This window comes from Limanda limanda, chromosome 20 (assembly GCF_963576545.1).
Source record: "Limanda limanda chromosome 20, fLimLim1.1, whole genome shotgun sequence".
NCBI lineage: Eukaryota > Metazoa > Chordata > Actinopteri > Pleuronectiformes > Pleuronectidae > Limanda > Limanda limanda.
In genome coordinates, this window is record NC_083655.1 from 12642487 (window position 1) to 12665190 (window position 22704).

The window sequence follows — 22704 nt, forward strand, 5'->3', positions numbered from 1 at the left end:
ATCTCCAAGAACACACACACACACACACACCAGGAGAAAACACAATTTGATGTGCATTCAGAAACACTAGATCTTGGAATACTTCGACAGGACAGCCTTTCAAGCTTTTTTTTCTCCCACCGCTGAGATGAAGCTCTGCTGCTTAAGGCTTTAATCGAGTGTGCGAGCCGGGAGATTTCAGTATTCCGAGAGCATTCTAAATACTGGGAAGGATTGTTTTCTGAGGAGGGCAAAGCAATGTAGTTTATCTAGTAATCAAACAGATAGATGTGTCTGACAAAGTTGGTTCAGCGAGGTCTTACCCAGTGTCCCTGCCAGAGGCAGACATCTCTACTGGAGGATCTCTGCTTTTCCTTCGGTTTCTCGAGATGCAAACACGCATCCTGACCTTCTATTCTCTTCATTTCTCTTTTCTCCTCTCCCTGCCTGTGCTTTTCTGCTTGCTTTCAGCTCGCCCGGTGTTTTCGTCTGAAGAAATTAGTTTCCCCCCCCTCCTTTATCTCCCTCCGCTACACCTTTTCAACATAATGCCGCCTCAACCCCCCGCCCCCCCATTCCCACTCCTTACTCTCTCTCTCCTCCCCTCTCATATCTTCCCTCTCTCCTTCGCTCCTGCTCACCAAGGTCTTAGAGAGGGGAAATGAAAAGTGTATGTATTCTGTAGCGTTGCAGTGTGGCAGCAGGAGGGAAAACTGCTGTTTTATGGTTTTATTTATGGATCTGTATATTTCAGATGCTGTGCACATCACACACTGGGGCAGGGGGGGGATGAAGAGCAGCCTGATGTGAACTGCTGCTCATCCCCCCAGTGGAGCTGCAGACTAGCTAGGAGGCAGAGCAAGAGTGCACACATCACAGATTATGGACATAATAGGCATCAGCTATGACCTACAGTGTATACGCCCAAACACATGCACGTCCATACACAATATATAAGCACATAGAGGAATCAAGGGCATGGGTTAAAGCGCATGGCGTAACTGGTAAACTGTAAACGGGTTATACGTAGTCTCTTATTTTTGTAGCCTCAGATTGAGATCAAAATTATGGATTTGCAAGGTGGTAAAGCAAGGCATGTTCATTTACACATTTCAACCACAAGGCAATTCAAAGTGCTTTACATAGAATAAAAAAAGAGGAGAGCAACATAAAACAATCCAAAAAAAGAAACCTCTAGAGAGACATTTAAAGGAGTTGCATAGCGAATTGAATAGATAAATAAGTAAACAAACAAAGGAAGAAATAAAACAGTGAGGTGTAACACATTAGTGATTATTTCATTCACTATTTCTTTATATTCCTTCACCTAAGTACTGATGTGATATCTTTCTGCTGCTGTAACATTGCAAATTTCCCCATTGCGGGACTAATAAAGGACTTTTTAATCTTAATCCAATAAAAGGCTGTGGCCAACAGAGCATGCTTCCCTTCTGAGAAAACGGCTTCACTTTACACACGAGACGACCATCTGTTTAAAAAAGCAGAGTGTGCAATTGTTGTGCGTGCGCCGGAGCAGGTGCATATTAATATTTTGCTAATGCACCCGTAGAATAACAGTAAAGTACTGCGTCATTAACTTCAGACTCAGAGCAGCTTTACTTTTTTTTCAGAGCCATTACTTTCCACTGCCCTCAAGATAGCAACGTGCCCACAATGCACCTGACCACACCTCATATTTAGGACCAAGACAGTTATGGGCGCTTCGATAGGTGCAAGTACATTTGACATTTAAAACAGCTTCTGGTTGACTGATTGGTGCAAGCTGTGATCCATACATTGAAGATTTCATAGTAGGACATTAAAATGCGTGTGAAGGAAATTCAGAGACGTATTTCTAAACATGAAATATTTGCTGACAACACGTGAAAAGACTGAGCTCTGGAGTCGGAGCAGGTTATGATTTCACACCTCGTCTGTTTAGTTGGGGTTAGGGTAAATTTGGTTCAAATAAACTCAGCTCTGTTGGCCTGGTGAGTAAGAAGTGGAAGTGTTTCAGTATTTCTTATTCCTACATGATTTTTGAAACTTAATTATATATACTTGTTGGTTAATAACACATTTTCAACTCAATGCATCTCCTCATACCCTGCATCAATGATTAATACCAACAATCATTCTGTAATATCAAAATACATAATTTACACTGACTGATGCCACATTTCCCAGCAGACACAGGTTTTCTTATCTGAAGGTCAACTCAAACCAGAACAGTATCCGCCACCTCGCCGTGTCTTAGACAAACCCAGCAGTGCCATTATAAACATTTAATGGAGGTGGCTATCGTTGCACTGCAGATGGTGCTAACACTGCTAGCGCGTGCCTCAGCTCATGTCACGGTCAATAAATAGCCTCACAAATAGGGAGATTGTCAGATAGAGAAAAGGGGACATTGCTGTATTGAAGGCTGATATGATATGAACAGTGCAGGATTTCTCGAGTAGAATACAGCCACGTTTTTATATTCAGATCAGTGACATTTGATATCGCAATCATTGTTTCATTGATTTGAATCAGCTACAAACAAGACCTGGAGAAGGCTGCCGTGTAGTTTTGCATCTGGATTGTTCAACTGGTGAACCTTGAAACAGAATAAATCTGCAACTCCTTGTGCTCTGTTAGAGTGAATTATAACTTAATGTCGGCTCAATAATGTAAAGTTTGTATTACCTGAAGTCATATCCTTTATTATTCTTATTCAGCCTCCGTACTGACTGTGAAACACATTTGTACCTCCACCTCATTTCAGTAATTTGGACAGCTCAGTACTGAACAAACATGATTCGCAGAAAATGATTTTCCGACGCGAACTGTGAAGCGTGATGGAATTTGATAGCACGCTGGTCTGAAAGAGCGGAGGATCCACCCCCCCCTGACAGAATGAGTTAAATTTGCCTCTCAATGACAAGTTGTGTTAAAAGGGAGCGTGTGCTGCTCGCTAAGCGCACTGGGCCATAATGGGAAAGGAAAACGATGTGTTTTGGTTGTGCTGGACTACCTGGGATCATGTTGACAGAGCTCAATGTTATTTTCAAAGGTTCGATCGTGGCACATTTTCATTCAATGAAAAATGTCATCCCCAATTACAGATGATTAGTAGAATTACCGTGAATAATCTAAATCATTCATGACGAGGAGGGCGGCTTTTCCTTGCCTCAACACAGATCAAGTGCTTCTTATGAACAGAACACTAACAGGGGATTTCCTTAAAGCTTAGAATGATGGGTGAAGGGGATTGACTGAAATTTGAATAGATATGTCAATTATATAAAGATGGACGACGTGTCTTCACCTTCTCCCACAATCCAGAAATAGAGCCAAATAGTGTGAGCAGTAGCCATTGGGTGATGGAGCATCAATGTCATCAACGTTTTATCCAATTTTTGCAGCAAATTACAACTTAATGGAGAAATTAACACTTGAACATACGTCAGTGTGATAAGAAGTAAAATAAGAGTAACCCTTTTTGAGAAAAGATTACTCTATGTTTATTTTGACTTAAGTTTGGTCCATGCCCCAGCCACTAACATGGAGAAGGGGGGTTTTAGGACCATGCCAGCCAGGCTCTATGTGGCAATCAAAATGTCTTGGCTTCACTTTCGGACAGCCTTCATGTCGTCAATCTTAATTTTCAGTCTATGATCACACGTAAGACATTTTAGGTACACACACTAATGCTGAAAAAAAAAAATCCTGCATTACAAATATTCCATGGTGGACACGGGGTTTATGACCTATACTGCAGCCAGCCACCAGGGGGCGATCAAGACGTTTGAGCTTGACCTTTTGAGACCTGTCAGGTGTTTCTCTACAGTCTATGTTACTAACAGGTGCTACATTCGCAGAAAGAGAAAAACGTGAATCATCTTTCCAAATCGAATGCAGGAATTATGGTCTAATTGTTTTTATATTAACATGCATTGACACTTAAGATGGAGACCAGGTACCTTGACTGTGACTGTTTGTGACTATACCGTGTCACTAATAACTTAGCTCAATGCAGCACCTTTAACATGCCTCTCACAGTAGAGCGGCAACTCACTCCTCTCCGGTGCAGAAATGGCCCCTAACACCAGTAATTCCCCCCCCCACACACCTGTCCACTGCAGTGTGAGTGTCTGCGAGTCTCCCCTCCCCGCGCCCACCCACTCTCCTGGGTAATTTGTTGTGTAAATACGCTCTACTTACAGCTGACGGGCCCTTTCAGCTGTGGCGCTGGAAATGCAATTACAGGCAGCAAACATCTCCATTGTTATCACTGGAGGGTGCGACGCTCATTTTGGTCCCCTCTGCAACGTGGGGCCGTTATTGATCGGTATCAGCTTTGAGGAGGGGATTACTGATGAAGCCGTCGGAAAGCCCTTTGTGCTCAGTAAAGAGTTTGCACATGTGTGTGTGCGGGTGGATGCTTGTTTTAAATGGTTGTGTGAATGAGAGACACAGATTATGTGTGTTAGTAAATGTACATGCCTCTCGGCCATTCCTCCTCCCAATGCTTTTATGGTAGTGCTCTGCTGCCCCTAGTGGCCGTTCCTGTGACACCAGCTATCAATTTTCAGCCCTGAATATATTTCCTTTCCTCTCCGGTTGTAATATAATCACATTGTGCTGAGGGATAAATCCTATGGCATTTTTATATCGAGGATAAAAACATCAATGGGAGGTTTATGCAGCCTGCTGAAGGACCTAATGTGTGTGGAGCACTGGTGAATTGGTGTCTTCTTAGAAAATAGCTGCAGCTGTAAGGTTTTCTTTTTTTTTCAGTCATAGTGTTGTACAGGATTGTAATCCTAGTCCAAACGTTATAGAAAGCTCTCAAAGCCCCATATAATATAGATTCCAAATATTAACATATATATAGAAACTAATTTGAATACATTTCCTTAATAAGGTTAAGGTTAGGGTTTAAAAAACACATTATCGTAAATCAAAAATATTATTATATTAAAACTGAAATAATCTATCTTCATCATGAAGGTAAGCAGATTTGATCATCTTAAGAAAACAACCACATATTCATATATTGATTAAAATATTACAACATTTGATTGATACTGACATATAATTTACATTACTATGATTATTTTATATTCATTTTCTGCCAAAAGATCTCTTTCAGCCTAAATCGTGCACACTGGACCTTTAAAATAGTGTGAGAAATGTACAACTGAATGATACAGCCACAGTTTAAGCTGATAGAATCAGGCCCAGCAAGTTCAATATTAAAGCTGAATTGTAGATCAGTATGAAGACAAAGAAGTCTTTAAAAAAGAAATCTCCAATATTCAGCGAGAAAACTTAAAATATCAAGAAATCTAAACAGAGTTTGGTGTATTTGTTACAGCGGCACCTCTCCTGGTTCAGAGGGATCGTGGGTAATATCTACAGTTCAGTTGTGTTTCAGTTCTGTAAGTGGGACCATGTTGTTAGAGATTGATGGACTTTGTTTTTTCTCGACATGAAAACCACTTAATCGATCGGACACAGACAGAATTAATCACCACGTGTAGTCGCAGAGGGCGCTGTTGCTCAGTAAAAGAGAAATAGCTTTCCTTAATAACATTTTTTATGGTATTCCCGACAGATGTTTCCATGAGGACTTTCTAATCCTCCCAAAGTGATCAATAAAAGTGAACACACTCGTTTGCAAATCTCTCAAAACACTGAAATAGACGACTCTCGTGGCTCGGCTGCTCGGAGCCAGGTGGAAACATATTACCCTGCAGTGAAAAATCCTCAGGCCCACACTTTAACACAGTCAGACATTATTCTCACCCGCTCATAGCACAGTGCTCACTCAATTATTAAGTGCCTTAACTTCACATGCAACTTGTTTTCTTCCGTGTTCGGAAGTCAAGCTGACTTAATACCATGCTTATTTGGCAGTCTTTGAAGCAGCACAGGGCTTTTTTGTCCCTGTTTGATGTGCGTGCAGCCGCCTGTGGACAAATGATTTGCTTCTTTCTCTCCTTCTTTGTTCCTTTGTGTTCATTTTCCCCTTTGTGTGAAGTGATTTTGCCAATTTTTTTTTACATACTTATAAAAATTCTTATTTTCTGGTGTTCTTTGTCAATGCAGTAATCAGGTGTTAGCTCAGGTTAATAGTGTGTAATGCAGTGTATGATGTTTGAGGCGTCGCATTTGAAAAAGCAGGTTGTGTGATTAATTGGTCTCTTTATTCTTCACCAGAGCAAAGCATTTGTTCTTTGAAACTACTTTTATATGAGGAGAAAAGCTGTTTGCCTCAGGAGCGGCTCTTTATTCTCTGATTTCTCACACTGTAATCTTCAGATGGAAAACTTTCTCAAACTGCCAGAAACGAGAATTAATGGATTGCATTTTTATTTTATCAATATTTACCCAAATCCCCCCGAGAAAAATGTACCTGTAAATATCCCTATCATGACTAAGTGAGACTTTTACTTGAGTTATGCTTTTTCGAAACAACTCGAAACACCCTTGTTTGTTTGTAGGAAGAAAAAGAAACAAATTACACAGTTGTTTTTCCTCATATTTTTACTGTGGTTGTGATTATTTAAGCACAATTCTAGTATTTTTAAATCTGAGCCCCATTTTCCCATATTTTGAAGCTCTGGATCATCAATAGGACAAAAGATGTTTGAATCTGTCGAGTACTGAGCGAGTTCCCTACGATCGGCTGCAATGTAATCCCTCAAGACATTTGCCTGCCTCAAACTACCTCCACCCTGTCCAATGCAGGTCTCTCTGCTCTGGCTGCTCTTCGGGTAAAAGTGCTACGAAGAGAAAGAATAGGATACAGGTTTAAACTTGTGCTAGCAGGAAGTGTACATGCAACAGGAGAAGGGACTAAACCAACATACAAATGAAAGAGCTTGATATGGTTGCTTAACTTGTAGTCAACCCTCAAATGTATATGCATGCAAAGACTTAATAGAAGTATAGAAGGTTTAAAAATATAAAGAATCCTGCTTTTAGGCCATAAGTTCCTGTGAATGTAGTCACAGCCTATAATAATATTATTATTAACTTAAAAGTTATTCAGAGGTTAATATCTTAAAGAGCTGACTAAAACTCAGCAACATAATTATTAAACTTAGTATTTATAAATTCATGATCTTTGACTTGTTCCAACCACTGACAGACACTGGCTGAATGTGATGCACCTCACAACACATAATTCAGAGCTTCCTGGTTTGACCACATGAGGTCAGTGTTGGCCAAGTGTCCTCTCAGCCTGAACGGTTCATTTCAGTCAAGTCACTGGAAGTTAGACTTGAACCTGGACCATCCAAGTTGTTATAATGAGCCATAAAAAAAAGGATAAAGGACTCAGCGATTTGTCACAACTCTTGTGTCAGGAAAAGAACACAAAAAAAGTCACACATGAAACTGGAGCAAATATTTCACAAAGCTTTGACCTTGGAAGATCCGGGCTGTCTTATATGTGAAATTATTCCGGACTAGATGTGTCAGACCTGGTGAATAACATCAGTGGTTGAAAAATGTATCTGGTTTCTTCTTTTCTTTTGAATTCCTCCGTCTGAAGAGTTCTTTCTCCTTCACTGTGCTACTTGTCCTTATAAAGGGTATCGAACAATGAGCCTTATACAAGCAGTCACCTTTCCTGTGTCAGCTGAAGGATTCTCCTTTCAGAGGATTTCTTAACACTTCAGTAAGCACTAAGTGGGGGTGTGCTCAGTGGCCTCAGCACAATAGCCTGTGTGAATGCGTGCAGGTTTGTGACGGAACCCGGTGTGCCGCGTTGACATTGCCTCGCTAGGCCCAGAACTGTGTTAAGAACTCAAAGTCATGTGTACGACCTCTAACTAATAATTTGACTATTTAAAGTTGACAATTATTTGTTTCCAATATTCCTGCTGCATTTAAACCTCGTATCGTGTCTTCTCTGTCCAGATAACGAGGTCCTGCAGTTTGGGAAGCTGGTGAGCACATCCAACACCTACGAGCCCGTCGCCCCTGGAAACCAGAGGAAGCCGGTCACTGTGACCACAGACCAGCCTCTACTGTGGAGCATGGGCATCCAGACAAATACAGAATAGCACAGAAAAGGTCTATTTTCTCCGTTAGTGTCTAACTAATCAGAACATAACACAGGGAATTCAGCATCTTTGCTACAGCGGAGTCACTGGTCTTCTATATTTTGTAAAAAGTACAAATAGAAAAACACCTTTAAACATGACAGAAATCTCACTTAAGTGCTTATATGAATTGTGCATGACTTGGCCCACTGATAATTCAAAACAGAAGAAAAATGTCCTGGACAATGCTTTTCTGCTAGCTCATGGTTTATTTCAGTGTGTAGGGATGAATTAAAAATGTATCACAGAGTAGTTTTGTCTCTACAGTTGAAAATGAACCTCATACAACCAGAATCATACAGCTGATCCATTTCAAGTACAGAGTACTGAGATGACAGCATATTGTAGAAACATCACAAACAAGTAGAGTCACAATCGCAAACTTTATATTGTCATTTAAAAGTGCAGGATTCCACTTCAACATGTGCCTTCTGTATCATCTTTTTTCACTGATTAAAGAATAAAAAGTATTTCCACCTTTCTTCTTCTTCAGGTTATAAAATGTAGACTGCAATGCTGATTGCACAGACGGGAGAAATCAATGTGTGGGTTTTCATTTGTTTTATTTACACAGCAAATACAAATGTTGTGTACAGAACGTAAAAATTGCCATCCCCCTTCAGTCCCGAGCCCGTCAGCCCCATATCACTTTACAGCACCGTCACCCGTCCCCAGGTATTGAAAAACGATTTTCTCTGTCCAAGATTTAACCACCACTGGAAGAAAGAAATAAAGAAAGTGTTGTTAGGTACAAGAAATCAAAATGTGGCCAATACCTTTTTTTAAACAGTAATATTCACGGTTTTCAATGTCCCAGATATCGCATTAAAACCACCACTGATGAAAACCACTCCCGCCAATTTTCCTTCGAAAAGAGACAATCCGACTCCTCAAAGTCAGAATAGTGTTTATTCTGACACCCTTTACCATAGATTAATTGTATTTGAATGCTTTAAATCTTTTATGCACAAAATACTAGATATTTTCTGTAATATTCATCAGCTGTATAAATTGTGTTGTGAAAGTAACACCAGGTCCTTGGATGAGATGCTGCTATTCTACCGCTGATGTAACAAAATGAACTGTCTCATGAAAGAGAGGAGAATAACTCATTTGTTTTCCTATTAATTATATACCTTAATGAATAAATGTGGAATTTCTACTGACATTTTAGTAGAAAGTCCCTAACTTGTGGTCTTTGTGAAACCGATTAGTTTTTGGTAATTTATCAATAATTGTGTTGTTGACACCATTAATCATAACATTAAACTCAAAGCTGACACATTGGGGTCATGTTTCCATTATCTATAAAAGATTAAGATGCTAAACATGGAGTCTTAACAAAAGAGCCCTGGGAAATATATAAATCTACAAATACTGCAGTTTTTAATTGTTATATTTTGAATTAAGGACAATTAATTAACTTGCCAGTCTGTAACAAAGATCAACGGACATAACTCAATTATATCCTAGGTACACAATTCTAATTTCTAAGCACATCTTTATTGTGAGTAAGACAATTTAAAAGCAAAGAGAAGTGTGTAAGATCATGAACTTAATCAATGGAGTCATCAGATATCAGGGAGGGAGACAATGGGACACAAAGCTTGAGATAGCACAAGCAAGTCTTATTGTCTCTACTTGATGATGTCAAAAGTTGTGATCACATCAAATCAAGACAAATCCGATTCTCCCTCTTCACTGTAACGAGCTTACGATGTGAATAATGTAGGTGCTGCTGCCACTTACACAATGATGTTGTTGATGGGGATGTGGATGAGTTTGACGAAGAAGCCGATGAAACCCATGATGGCGAATCCGATCGCTGTGGCCATGGCGATCTTCTGGAACTCTGGCAGGAGGAAAGGAAGAGTTACGTGAAAAGTAGAACTTCAGCGGAGAAGAAGTGAAAACATCTTCAAGAAACACAAGCGAGTCCAGTGGTGGAAGTCAAACTACTAAATGATCCGGATGACTGGGAATCCTCAGATATTAAGTAAGTATAACACAATCCCCCATGCGTTTCCTAATCAGCTGAACTTTAAAACCATGTCCATCACATCAAAGACACATCAAAGCCGAGGTGGCCCATTCAGATGAAAGCTGGTACCTTTCCTGTCGGGCTTCGTGCACCTCTTCACCAGCCTGATGGAGTCTTTGACGAACTGCCGGCTGGGCTCAACGAACTGCATCACCTGATCCATGGTGTTTGTTTGGGCTGATGAGGAGGATGAAGAAGAAAAGAAGAAGAAGAAAACAACATTAGCGTTAGCGTCTGGGCTGCTCACAATGATGACGTATACATTCAAAATATCGTGAAAACCACGTTCAACAACAATAAACTACATTTGTTCAAACATAAAACCTGCTGTAAAGAGACATATTAAACTGTAGATTAACCGAAACTCGTTTAAATGACTGAAAACCGTGATTTTGTTGTGGTTGTGCTAGCTCCTCCTAGCTAGCTACCGTTTGAGAAGCTACTAGCTCGACGTGGCAGCTCGTTGAAAACCCGACAAATACACGTTTAAGCTCTAAAAGCAGCAGCTGAGTGAAACTCTAGTGTGAATAGCAGAAGGTTAGAGGAGGCAGCTCGGGTCTCACCTGGTTCTGAGGAGGCGATCTGAGGAGGAACAGTCTGAGCTCTGAGAGACACGTCGCTTTCAGATCAGTTCACTCGAGAAGAGCTGACGTAGACTTGCAGCGCGCCTGCGCAGGAGACGCTGGTTCTTTGAGTCACTATTATCTACACTGCCATCTGCAGGCGAGGAGGTTCATTTCAGCCACTTACTCTTAATGGTAAACAGAGTTATTACAACTCCTTATTCAACTTCAGAATTTTAAAGTGTAATAGATATTTATTTTATAAGAATTTAAAAAATTTTTTAGTTGTTTACCTTTGTGTCGTGAATAGCCCACACAACTATCTCACATGCTCTTCATAATAATAATAATAAAAGCAGTGATACTACATACTTAAAAAAAATCATATAATACAACACATTTGAAGCAACATAAGAACATTTTAAAATGACATTTAAAAGAAAAGGAATAGAAAATAAATAATGATTTATAATAACAATAATAATCCTTACAATTTCAAAAGGGCCTCACTGTCTGTCAGTGCTTGGGCCCCAAAAAATTAAATTAAATTAAATTAATCCTGCGCGGTCCGCTTCTGCGCAGGAGTTGCACAATCCACTTCTGCGCCGGAGGTTAATAAATTTAAAACAATTTAAATTAAATTAAAACAAAAAAAATGTATATTAACAAAAAGCCAATTAATTTGCCCGAAAAATAAACATAACCAGGATTCTCAACCCTTGAAAGTACCAACTATAAAATACAATTTCTAAAATTTCTAGGACTGCAAAGCAGCACTGAGCGGGCCTGAGCACATGCATTGTGAAGTGTTGCATGCGTTTTGCCTTTAGAAGTCGCTTCGGTAATAATAACAGAATAACATTTTTTAAATCAACATAAATGCATCCTTTCTACGTGGTTTAGTCTGTGAAGTCAAAGTGTTAATACCGTAAAGATAACTGCTGATACCATCTAAAGACTCATATCGGCTGATTTCATAACTGTTAAATCAGTCCCTAATCATATTACGTGTGTTTCTTAGAGGCGACGCTGTGGCCACTCCTCAAGCTCATTCCACATTCCTTCAGTCTTACACACTCCCCCATGTGACTCAGATTAACATAAGGTGTGTTCGTACAGTTCTATTGATCTGTGTTCTTTATTATTCTCTGCTGTGTCTAGCACCACACTTAACATAATACTCACATGTCGAAAAAGAAAATATTCTGTACATGGAATTCAATTAGTTATCAGATCAGTGAATAATATTAAACAGCCTGATGTTGTAAGCAGCAGGATTCAAACATTACTTTTCACTTTTTTCTCTTTAACGAAGTGACCATGGAGTCAGTCACATTGAAATGCAGTCATCTGTTTGGGTGGCACTGACCAAGACTTTAAAAACCCTAAATTCTCTCATTACTAAAAACACTAATCTCACCCAATCCCTTTCAAATCTCAAAGGCGAAACTCATACAAGTGTCACATGTCACTGCGTCTGAAAACGTCAACCCAGCGGCTTGTCATCATCATACACACGATCACAACTCACACATGCAGCAAACAAACCAAACTTTGTTTTTCATTTTACAAGGTTTATTTTTTTACATTATGTACACGCTGCCACATCGTCAGAGGCTTTCCTAACGCCTTCACCTCATAACCACATGTAACCATATTGTGGTTATAATTGTTACTGCAACCGGAGAGACCTCTGATATCTTTTAAGAAAATGTAGGGGAAACAGTTTATCCATCCATTAGGTGTAACTCTTATCCTGGAGCCGATCCCAGCTGAGAACTGAGAACCAAACAACCATCTAACCTGCATGTCTGTGGAAAGAAGCCAGAGAACTCACAGGAAACCTGTGCAGGCACGAGGAGAATAAGGAAACAATAAAGGCCTTGGCTGTCTGGATGGTTCGAGCCCAGAAGCTGTTTGTGGGGCGGTGAGGTTATCCACTGCACCACCGTGCCACCCAGAGGCATGAAGAAAAATAATTTGTATTACTACTCATTAAAATGTACATTCTGATGGTTTAAGTGCCACAAAAGAAGAACGTAAACCATTTCCTATTGCCAGCTACAATAAGTACATTATTTCATTCACATGTTACTTTGAAAAAAATACTTTTCAAGGCTGTTTGGAGCCAAATGGTTCTCGTCAGTGGCAAAAAAGGACCCCTCTGGTACACAGGACACTACAAACTGAATGATTGGTAAATGTAAGAGAGGATTTCACGATGGGTCAAAAAACAAAAATAAACGAAACCAACTATACAAACAATATAAAGAACTATAAACTAGCAAAAGTGGAATGAAAAGATAATTCAGAATGATTTCCTCAACATTCTACAAAGTACTAAAAAAATCTGACAATATTGGTGGAACATGAAACCCTGTTTGATCAATGCAATTGACTAAACATGAGATTCTTCCAGTTATGTATAAAATAAAAGAGCCCTTGATAGAGATTCAGTCCTATTTAGACCATATTGAATTCCAGTTGTTAAAATACATATTTTCACAACAGTAACATGAACAACAATGCCTCTTCAAATGCTTAACAGTGCCGTCTGTTTTTTTTTAAAGATGAAATTCACACATTACACACAACGTCCTCTTCTACACAGTTAATTTCCCACTGTTCACTGCCAGGTGATGCCAAGCATGTTGCAGCTGATTTCCCACAGTTTGTTTGCTGAGTCGTCATCGGAGGCCGCCCTCGAGCTGCGTGCGGGGGCACAGTCACTGAACACACACACACACACACACACACACACACACACACACACACACACACACACACACACACACACACACACACACACACACACACACACACATGGACAGAGGATGGTTGTTACGTACACTGTGTGGTGCATTTATGTGTTAAACAAGAATAAAAACCCTCTGATAGTCAGCAGGTAATAATAGTGAGCAGCGTGAAGCCGGCACTTCAGAAGTGCTTGTGTAACCATTTGCGCGTGGGCTGAAATACTGTGTGTACCTGAAGTAGCCCCCACTCTGACTCTCCAGGCCGGGCTCCACGGCGCAGTAGATGGTGGTCTGAGCTCCCTCCACTGTCGTCTTGGTGAAAATCCGGAAAATCTTCACGGCCACCTGGATGCACTGGTGCTGGTGCCTCCACAGGTCGGACTGCACTACCCCCGGATGCAGGGAGAACACGCTCACCCCGGTTCCTGTGACACACAGAGAGTACAGGCACCTTATGCAGTCTCTTTACACACTCTATATAGTCCTGTGAACACATTCAAGCACATATGACCCATATTCAGTGTAGAGCATCAGTTATTTGTTTGCAAATTCAAATCAAAAGCTTAAGTAGCCATAGTGTTTGCATTTCATTTTCATTGCATTCTTCCCCTTTAATGTCCAAATTGTTTGTTCCTGAGTTAATTGTATAATGGACTGAGTTTTAATAGCTGTACTCGAGATCTATGGAATCAAACATCAGACCCGAGAGTTGTTTTTCTAATTAAAGTAATTTCTTTTGGTTCTTGTCCATTAAGCAGAGAAAAACACTGATGTGAGTCAACAAAATGGCTCATTTCCAGTGAAAGTCTGATTCACATGTAACAGGAGGCTACTTCCTCAGAATGAGAAAAGACTTGAGCAGCCGATCCAGTGTGAAACTTACTGAAAACAATGCTTTCTGCTTTCTGCTTTACATATGTAAGACTTTGGTTTTATTCTATATTATTAAATTAAATAGATATATTTCTCTATAACTCTTTCCTTTCCTAAGACTATTTTTCGTGTGTTCATGTTCACACATTAACAGATTTGTGTATAATTGAATATATAATTCATATTATCATGACTTCAAGAGATTTGTGAATCAAACTTTATTAAATTGATTCAGCTTATAAAATAAATGAAATTAACTTAATTTATAAAAGTAAATTGACTGCATTTGCAGTTTCATCTTTAAAGGCTTCGTTGAGCAGCGTTTTTTGAGCAGGTCAGATTTGATGTTTTTTGTGTATTTATGTGTCCATTTATTGTCTGGTAATATAGGCATTGTTTTTTTTACATGGTATATGAAGGCATATTAAAAGCATTAAAAATGGCCAAAATAGCCCATGACTTCTATGTAATAAATTAAATTTCAATTATTAATAATGAATTAATCAAATGTAATCAAATTCATGTATCATTATTATTATAAGTAGTAGTAGCAGTAGTAGTATTTAATTGAGTACAGTAAACTAAATACATTAAAGTATATTAACTTAAAACCCAATCTGTGACTACTCTATTTATTCTTTCTTCCATCCTATCATGTTTGCTTCCTTCGGTAGTAACTCTGTGAAAACCTCTGCGGCCTCCACTCACCATGGAGCCGTTTGGCCAGTGAGCGAGCAAACAGGACGTTGGCCAGCTTGCTCTGTCCGTACGCCTTCATGGTGTCGTAGCTCCTCTCGCTGTTGACGTCATCCAGCCGGAGCCCCGTCCAGGTGTGGGCCACCGACGCCACGACCACGATACGGGCCGGAGCTGAACGCTTGATGAGGTCCAGCAGCAGGTGAGTGAGCAAGAAGTGACCTGAGCAAAAGTGAGACACACACGTTTCAGGCTCCTGCTTCATGTTACATGAATGAAAACCACAACACTCAACCTTTACCCTTGTTTTGGGATCTTTTGGCTTGTGGCTTTAGCCCCTATAAAGGTCAATGCACACAAGTCTTTTAAAGAAACACTGAAAGGTTTCCATTTCCAGAACATTGAGTTGAGTGGTGGCGTCTGGCTGCAGCACGGAGGAGAGAGGACATGACTTATGAACTCTGCTTTTGAAAGCTGAGGGTTTTTGTTTACAGTACATCAACACCAGCATCAGCCCTTGTTGCCAAAAGCTCTTGAATCCTCCTGTCTTTTTCTGCGTCTTCTATGTGTACGGCACCTCTTCTTCATCTTGAGATATTTGTGTTTTTCCGGTTTAGCTTCCATCGTGTGTTACAAACGTCATCGATACACCCACTCGCTCGCTGTGAAGTTTCTATTTTGCTGCTGTATTCTCACACGGTCTCACTCAGAGGTGTTGCGGACATTTTACTGGGCAGCTGGCAGAAGGATACCATCCAGAAAATCCAGAAGAAGGCTTGATATGGTTTCTCTGTCTCGTTCTGTTTCCTCCTCTGTGGTCGGTGCAGAGCCGATAGTGAGGACAACTTTGTGACACTGATCTAAAGAACAGGACATTCTCTAGATTCTCCATCACTAAAGGCTCAATCCCTAACAGATCAAACTGCTTGTGTTTATTTAACATTTTTTCAGCTTTGTTTACGACTTCTAAGCAAGTAAATCACCATGTATCAGGAACAAGAAAGATGAGATAATAGGGTTTTAATGTAACTCATATTATTGCTCCTCAAATGGTAAAAACTAGTCAACAAATGGAGACAATAGAGGAAGACAGATTTCTGTTCAGGGAACAGTGGATTCCCAGTAAAGTGTCACATGTGGAAGGAAACTTCCAGGTCTGGTACGAGTTTGTCGCTTCCCGTCCCATTGTAACATTTTTCCTGTTGACCTATACAGAGTTTATCATTGTTTGACATGTGTACATTTACCGGATGTACGTTCATGTACAAGTACGCATGTACGTGTGCATGTGTGAGGAGGTGTGTGGGTGACTCGAGCACAGCGTGTTCCTCTCTCTGCCTGGCAGTGATAAAAATACCTCGGAGGAAACCATCATTTGGAAGGAAGCCATGGTCCAACATGGGGAAAACATTGACAGCTCCAAGAAAACCGTGACTCCGGATCATTTTCCAGGCTAATATATTAGTCAGCTCGGTTTGACGGGTGCTGTGCTGCTCATTAATAGGATGCAGTGTGGGAAGGAAAAACACCTTTACTCTCTTTAGTGGGAAAATCCCACTCAAAAAGTGGTCTTACTGGTAAAAAGATATTACAGTTTGTGTTACCTCAAAAACTAAAACCTCTCCTTTCATTTAGCCTGCAGATAAACATCACAGCCAACAGAAATCAATTCACTGGGTTTTATGGCGTGGACGTAACTCACAGAGATGACTCACCCAAGTGATTGACTCCCAACTGCAGCTCGAAGCCGTCCACAGTCTTGGAGAAGGGACACATCATGATGCCTGCGTTGTTTATCAGGATGTTCACTTGCTTCTCCTCTGAAAAGAACATGAGTCCGTCAGAAGAATCATAAGACAGCTTTTACAGATTGTGTCTCATTAACTCAAGAAGTCACATGTCAATGGTGGCTTGGATTCTGGTGTCTTGTTCAAAGGCACATGGAAGGTTTGAACTAGAAACCAAGTGGAGACCCCTCCATCGAACAGGTCAAAGAGCATTCTCCAAAGGGAGAGAAGTAACGAGTAACATATGGAAATAATAAATAGGAAATCTGAGAGTACAGAAACGAGGGCCCCCTAGCTGTAAACCTGTCGTGTTTTAAACCCATGTCAAAATGATCTACGTTAGCTGAATATGTCACACCCTGTAAGTTATCTGCAGCCCACAGCTGCCACTACTGTTTCTTTTTTCTTTTGAGAGAATACACGTACATAAAACGCATATAGGTAAAGATTTTATAGGTTAGTTGTATAGACCGTGTATAAACGTATACGACATGCCATCTTCCCAAAGGTAAAGCCAAAGCGTATCGATTACCACCTGGTCACTGGCTGCAGTATCTCCTCCGTGTTAGTAGATGGGACATGGACCAAAACAAAAAAAGTGCCTGCCATCTTCTGTTGCTCTTATCACATTGAGGTTGTTCAGGTGTCAGTTTTGATGTTATGGAAACAAGGTTACATGTCACCGTTGACAGCTGAGACTGACTTGTGATTGGTCAAACATGTGTATCTACAGGACTCCAAATGCACAACATGGTGGAGTTCGTATCCAGGATATGGAATATGGCTGCTTGTGGCTTCATTTCTGGATAGTGGGAGGGAGGGGCCATCTTCATAAACCGTCTCTGCAGTTCCCTACCTTTGTTAATGAGCTCAGCGAACGCTCTGATGGACTTGGTGTCGGACAGATCCAGTTTCCTGATGGTGATGTTCTCGTTTCCCGTGTCTTCCAGAATTTCCGTCCGCGCCTCCTCTGCTCTCTCGAGGTCTCTGCATGCCATCACGATGCGTGCGCCTGAAAAAGATGATTATTTCAATGTGCACAACAATTTATTTGACTTCTCACGCAATCCTAAAACACTGTCACATGAAGTATTTTTCTCCGAGAAACTGTGCAGGCTAGATTCTAGGTTCACATGAAGATAAATCATGCTCAAGTCAATTTTACTTGATGATAAATCACAGGACAAAGAGAAGAGGCAGCCATTATACACTCATTGCTTCATACCCTGAACATGACAGTGATTTACTTTGTGGAGGACAGTGTCCCACACAGGGAGGTTTGAACCCCTCGGATTTCCCAAACTCAAACATTGCAACCGCTTTGCTCATTTGCAGTCACACTGAGATGCCCACGTCAATTAAGGCGGGCGCACCTAAATCTCTCGGCGTGCGTTTGATCATCCTCTGATGTTTTCTAAACTCTCGCTCAGCATCTCATTTAGCCGCCCGCTCCGCTTCCACGAACACAAGGCCCTCTCAGCTGTGTCATTCTCATTCGCCTCTGACGCAAATTACGATGCATTCTCCTTAATGAGCCCAGAAAGGGGCTCTGAGGACACACACACACACACACACAGATACACACACACACACAAATAGCCGTTGTGCTCAGAAATTAAGGAAGAGGAGAGCCATTAATCAGTTGGAGCGTGGTGTCTGTGTCCCATCACAGTGTCTTTGTCTCTCCCCTGCTGCTCCCATGTGGGAAAACCCAATTGTTCCCTCATTTCGCTGGTTGTCAAATTCAACCATTTCAAATAAAACGACGTGCAAACAGTGAGAGTGGAGGGCTGCACTGAGTCAAGTTAGAGATCACCCAGCACATGATTACATGCTGTTATGCATGCATGAGTAATGCAAATGAAGGGCAAACAAAAAACAAAGTAAAGCCGGATCATTTTCTGCATATTCAATTCAACGTCCCACTTTTCAAACGTTAACCTTTGTCCTTTGATACCGGTGCGTTATGTGCACATTTCCCTTTGTCAAGATGGCAAATGCATCTCAATATAAAAAAGTTAGATACCGAACAGATGCATTATTAAAATGGCTGATGGGAGGATGCTGTGCCCCAAGCAGCCATCTTCCCTCATGAATCCTCGCAAATCTAATCACGGTGTCATCATATATCGTCACATAATTCTATTTGTGGAAGAGCAATTGGACGGAGGACTCGCCTGAAAGAAGAAGCACCGACATTTATCTCCTCTCTCTCCCACATTTCCCCTTTTCTCTCCTTTATCGTGCTTGCAATATATTTTATTAGATAATAAAACGAAGGGTTTTACATCATCGCTTAAACGTGGATTAAAATTTATGTTTTCCATTACTAAAACCGGATTGCCTATGCAGAACCAGTTTTCGTATTACTCGCCCTGTGTGTGTGTGTGTGTGTGTGTGTGTGTGTGTGTGTGAGAGCACTGCTGGGTGCACCCTCCCATCTCTCTTTGTTGCCTGTCTGGCTCGGGAGGGGAGCGGACCCTCACAATGCTCCCTCTGTCTCCTCGATGCCTCGTCTGTCTTACATCTCTGCCATTTGTCTTTCTCATGGATTTGGTGAAGTGACTCTTCAGTTATCAGAGCATCAAATGTCCTTCTTGTCTGCCTGTAGCCTTACTATATACCAGGAAATGCTGGTGCTATGTAAATCACTTGACTTGGTCCCCATATGTAAAAAAAACCATGTCTAATCCCACTGCAAACAATGATCAAACAAGTGAGTCGGATTAACCCTGATTCTGTGGTGGAGGTCTGGGGACAGAGGGCACAGTCAAAGATCACGCTGTGTAGCTTTAAAGCGCTCATGCATTAGGGTCTGCAGGGTCTGGAATGTGTCACAGTTTGCAAAAAGAATAGAAGTAGAAGAAGGAAAAGAAACAGGCAGAGACACAGTGTGACGCAGACACACAGGTGGATTGTGCAGTACCTCTTCTCGCCAGGTCCCTGGCTGTTTCTTTGCCAATGCCGGTGTTGGCCCCAGTGATGATGACTGTTTTTCCATCCAGCCTCTCGTCAGAAGACCAGCGGTTACAGCACACACTACAGTGAACAACAAGCACAACAGTTAGACCATCAATAAAGGAAAGACCATGTCCTGACTTTTAGAAACAGGATCTCTCTCTCTTCATAAGAACTATTGTTTTGTACAAGTTTTCTCTCCCAATTGAGGAAAATGCAAACAGAATCAAATGTCCTGCAGACATAGGACATTATATCCACTGACTGATCCACTTGACGAAAAACAATAATAGTAATTGGTTAAAGTTTTTCTTTAGAAACAAATACAAGCGGAGAAATCCTGAATCCCACAGAATTTTTTTTTTCTTAACACTGCTGCCCTTTAATCTTGTGCCAAAATTGGTGCTACGCTGAAAAGCGTAATCCCCTTTACATTGCTCACATTCCTGTCATTAGCTGAGACACTTTTCCCTTTGGTACTTATACTATACTATACTATACAGTTTGTGCATTTTCCTTTTCTTTCCTACCTGTGGAACATTTTTCCTGAAGAGCCAGAGGAAAAATATGATGTATAAAAACCATCCACCTCAGGACCTGAGCAGGATATGAACAAAACAAGCTGCTTCTCTCCTCACCAACACTTCATCAACGGATTTCTGGCTGATTCTCTCTCTCTCTCTCTCTTTCTCTCTCTTTCTCTCTCTCTCTCTCTCTCTCTCTCTCTCTCTCTCTCTCTCTCTCTCTCTCTCTCTCTCTCTCTCTCTCTCTCTCTCTGTCTCTCCCAACAATGTTGTCATCACACATATGCATGGACCAATCAGGAGCGAGGCTGACGCATAAATTGATTCACAAGTTCCAGGCTGAGGAGGGGGAGAAAAGCAGAAGGGAGGGAGGGAGGGATGGAGGGGGAGTCAGCATCCTGCTGCTGGAGAGATTGGGTTGTATGGACTGGGCTGACCCGCCTGAGAGAGATAGAGAGAGAGTATGTCAGGGTGCTGATGCTGTGCCAGCGTCTATGCTGAAGAGGACCTTTATGAACAACATTAGTAAATATAAAAGTAAATATGTTGAATTATAATCACCTTGCTTTCCTCTCCTCTCCTGGTTGATGCTCAACCTGGAACCATTTCTTCATGTTAGTATTTTTCTGATTGTAACAACCGTCGAGTTCCTCTATAATAATATCTGATCTATATATCTGAGCATACTCCTCCCAGCAAGTGTTAAATCTCTATTGTCTTTCTTATAGCTTGTAGGCAAGTTGTATTCGAATTTATTTATACTGTTTTGATTAGTTTTATTTTTGTTTTAGAAATTGTATTGCATAATTTCTTTTGTGGCCAGTGTCCTGATAATAATAATAATAATAATAATAATCATTATAATAATAACAACAATTATTATTACACTTTTATTACACTTTTTAACTTTCACATATATTTTTTGGATTTAACACTATTGTTTTATGCTCAGTACTGAATATAAATGTTGTGATACTGTAATCTTGGAGCATGCTGGTAATATAATTTCCTTTAATAAAGTCTTACCATATCCCATCTTATTTTGCTAAGATAATTAAAGCACCGAATCACAAGATACATTGTCTCAGCGCACTCTAAGTTTTAAGGTGGAGAAAATTATAGAGAAACACAACAGTTCTCACAATGAGGAGAGGAAGAAAGTCTTCTCAACAGGAATAAACCTTTGAGATAATGTATGTTGGAATTAAATGCCATATGCAATCCAATTCAATTCAGTTAGCACGATAATACTTCAACTTTGTTTTTTTTACTCTAAAGTCAGATTGGACCAGGCTGCTAATTCCTAATCCCAGTCATGAGGATTTCCAAAATTAGCTCTAACACTGGAAGAAAAAAATGAAAACAAGAAATCTTTGCAAATGTGGAATAACTTGTGTGAATTCGATGTTTGTTGTGTGTTGTCTTTGCTCTTGCGCTGAAACAACAACAAAGTCCAGACCAGTCAGCAGTTTAGATTTATCAGTGAGGGATTTGTTTATTATCAGCAGCTCTGACCTTTCTCCTTTTCCACAATCTATTTGTAGCTTTCATCACACATGACTTTTACCGATCAGACGCTTCAGTCCAGTTGGTCCATCGACCCCATCACATGTTCAACATTCAGCAAAACCAATAACATCACATATGTGGCATCGACGATGTCACTCTATTAGCGCGGGGATATTGATTCATAGCATATAGGAGGAGAGCATGTGTGCATATTAAAAACTCTGAAAGTTTATCTCCAGCAGATGCCCAGCAGGTGGCAGCTCACGGCCCACAGCTTTGAGGCGATGCCATCATCCTGACCCGCCCGGCAGCTCTTTGCACTGGCACAGTCCCTGCAGGGAAAGGACAGGAAAGGGACACGTAAGGAAACATAAGGAAAAGGAAAAGAAAGCATAGGGGAAGGTAAAGCAAAAGAAAGAAAAGGAAAACAGAAGGAAAGGGAAGGAAAGAAAGAAAGGAAAAGGCAGAAAAGGAAAGGAGATGAGGGGGAAGGAAACAAAGATTAGGAAAGGTAGGGGAAGTAAAGGAAAAGGATGAGGGAAATACAGTTATTACAACCTTTGTACATTACATCATAACATTTTGATTCTCTTCCAATTTGTAAACAGCCACTCCCTCTTCTCGTCATCTAATTTAATGTCACATGACGATGTCTGTTTTTATTTTGTAACTTGTCAAGTGATTTGAAATGGTTGATCTGGGTAAACACATGTCACACTGACCTGTAGTATCCTCTGTGTCCAGCAGGTTCTCAGGGGTGACGGCGCAGTAGATGGTGGTGTAGGCCCCCTCTGCGGGGGTCCTGAACAGCAAACTGATGGTCTTGATAACGTCCAGAATAGGGCGCCTTATGTGCCTGGTTATTTCAGTTTTCACCACCCCGGGGTCCACGGAGTAAGTCGTCACACCAAAGGCTGGA

The 22704-nt window shown here is 40.8% G+C and overlaps 4 protein-coding genes across 6 annotated transcripts in view; 1 reads left to right on the top strand and 3 right to left on the bottom strand.

The window, feature by feature from the left end:
• LOC133026961 (thiamin pyrophosphokinase 1-like) overlaps positions 1-8792 on the top strand; it is a 69739-nt gene extending 60947 nt beyond the window's left edge. For all 3 annotated transcript variants that reach the window (XM_061093963.1, XM_061093964.1, XM_061093965.1), the window contains exon 9: positions 7894-8792. In XM_061093963.1, the coding sequence (XP_060949946.1) occupies positions 7894-8039 (146 nt within the window). In that variant the 3' untranslated portion in view covers positions 8040-8792. The remainder of the gene's footprint in view (positions 1-7893) is intronic.
• sec61g (SEC61 translocon subunit gamma) lies at positions 8625-10771 on the bottom strand. Its single transcript, XM_061093966.1, has 4 exons — positions 10683-10771; positions 10189-10296; positions 9828-9930; positions 8625-8794 (listed from the first exon to the last, which is right to left on the bottom strand). Exons 2-4 carry the CDS (start codon positions 10280-10282, stop codon positions 8785-8787), a joined length of 207 nt encoding a protein of 68 aa, XP_060949949.1. The 5' UTR covers positions 10283-10296; positions 10683-10771; the 3' UTR covers positions 8625-8784.
• Positions 10772-13308: 2537 nt separating this feature from the next.
• zgc:112332 (uncharacterized protein LOC553712 homolog) lies at positions 13309-20293 on the bottom strand. Its single transcript, XM_061093934.1, has 7 exons — positions 20283-20293; positions 19721-19833; positions 17651-17806; positions 16723-16827; positions 15020-15229; positions 13671-13863; positions 13309-13411 (listed from the first exon to the last, which is right to left on the bottom strand). Exons 1-7 carry the CDS (start codon positions 20291-20293, stop codon positions 13309-13311), a joined length of 891 nt encoding a protein of 296 aa, XP_060949917.1.
• A 1721-nt stretch (positions 20294-22014) lies between these two features.
• The window catches only part of si:dkey-73n8.3 (uncharacterized protein LOC100150965 homolog), a 2596-nt gene continuing 1906 nt past the window's right edge, over positions 22015-22704 (bottom strand). Inside the window, 3 exon segments of the mRNA XM_061094308.1 lie at positions 22015-22117; positions 22508-22520; positions 22523-22699. Of these exon segments, the coding sequence (XP_060950291.1) occupies positions 22015-22117; positions 22508-22520; positions 22523-22699 (293 nt within the window).

What these genes read in the sequence shown, in the direction of transcription:
- zgc:112332 (XM_061093934.1), bottom strand. An exon ending in CAGGGACCTGGCGAGAAGAG is followed by an intron (nt 17,807 to 19,720) that starts GTACTGCACAAT and finishes CATCTTTTTCAG; the next exon opens with GCGCACGCATCGTGATGGCA. An exon ending in ACTGGCCAAACGGCTCCATG is followed by an intron (nt 13,864 to 15,019) that starts GTGAGTGGAGGC and finishes TGTGTGTCACAG; the next exon opens with GAACCGGGGTGAGCGTGTTC.
- sec61g (XM_061093966.1), bottom strand. Translation starts at nt 10,282, where the DNA reads ATGGATCAGGTGATGCAGTTCGTTGAGCCCAGCCGGCAGTTCGTCAAA. An exon ending in CACGAAGCCCGACAGGAAAG is followed by an intron (nt 9,931 to 10,188) that starts GTACCAGCTTTC and finishes TCCTCCTGCCAG; the next exon opens with AGTTCCAGAAGATCGCCATG.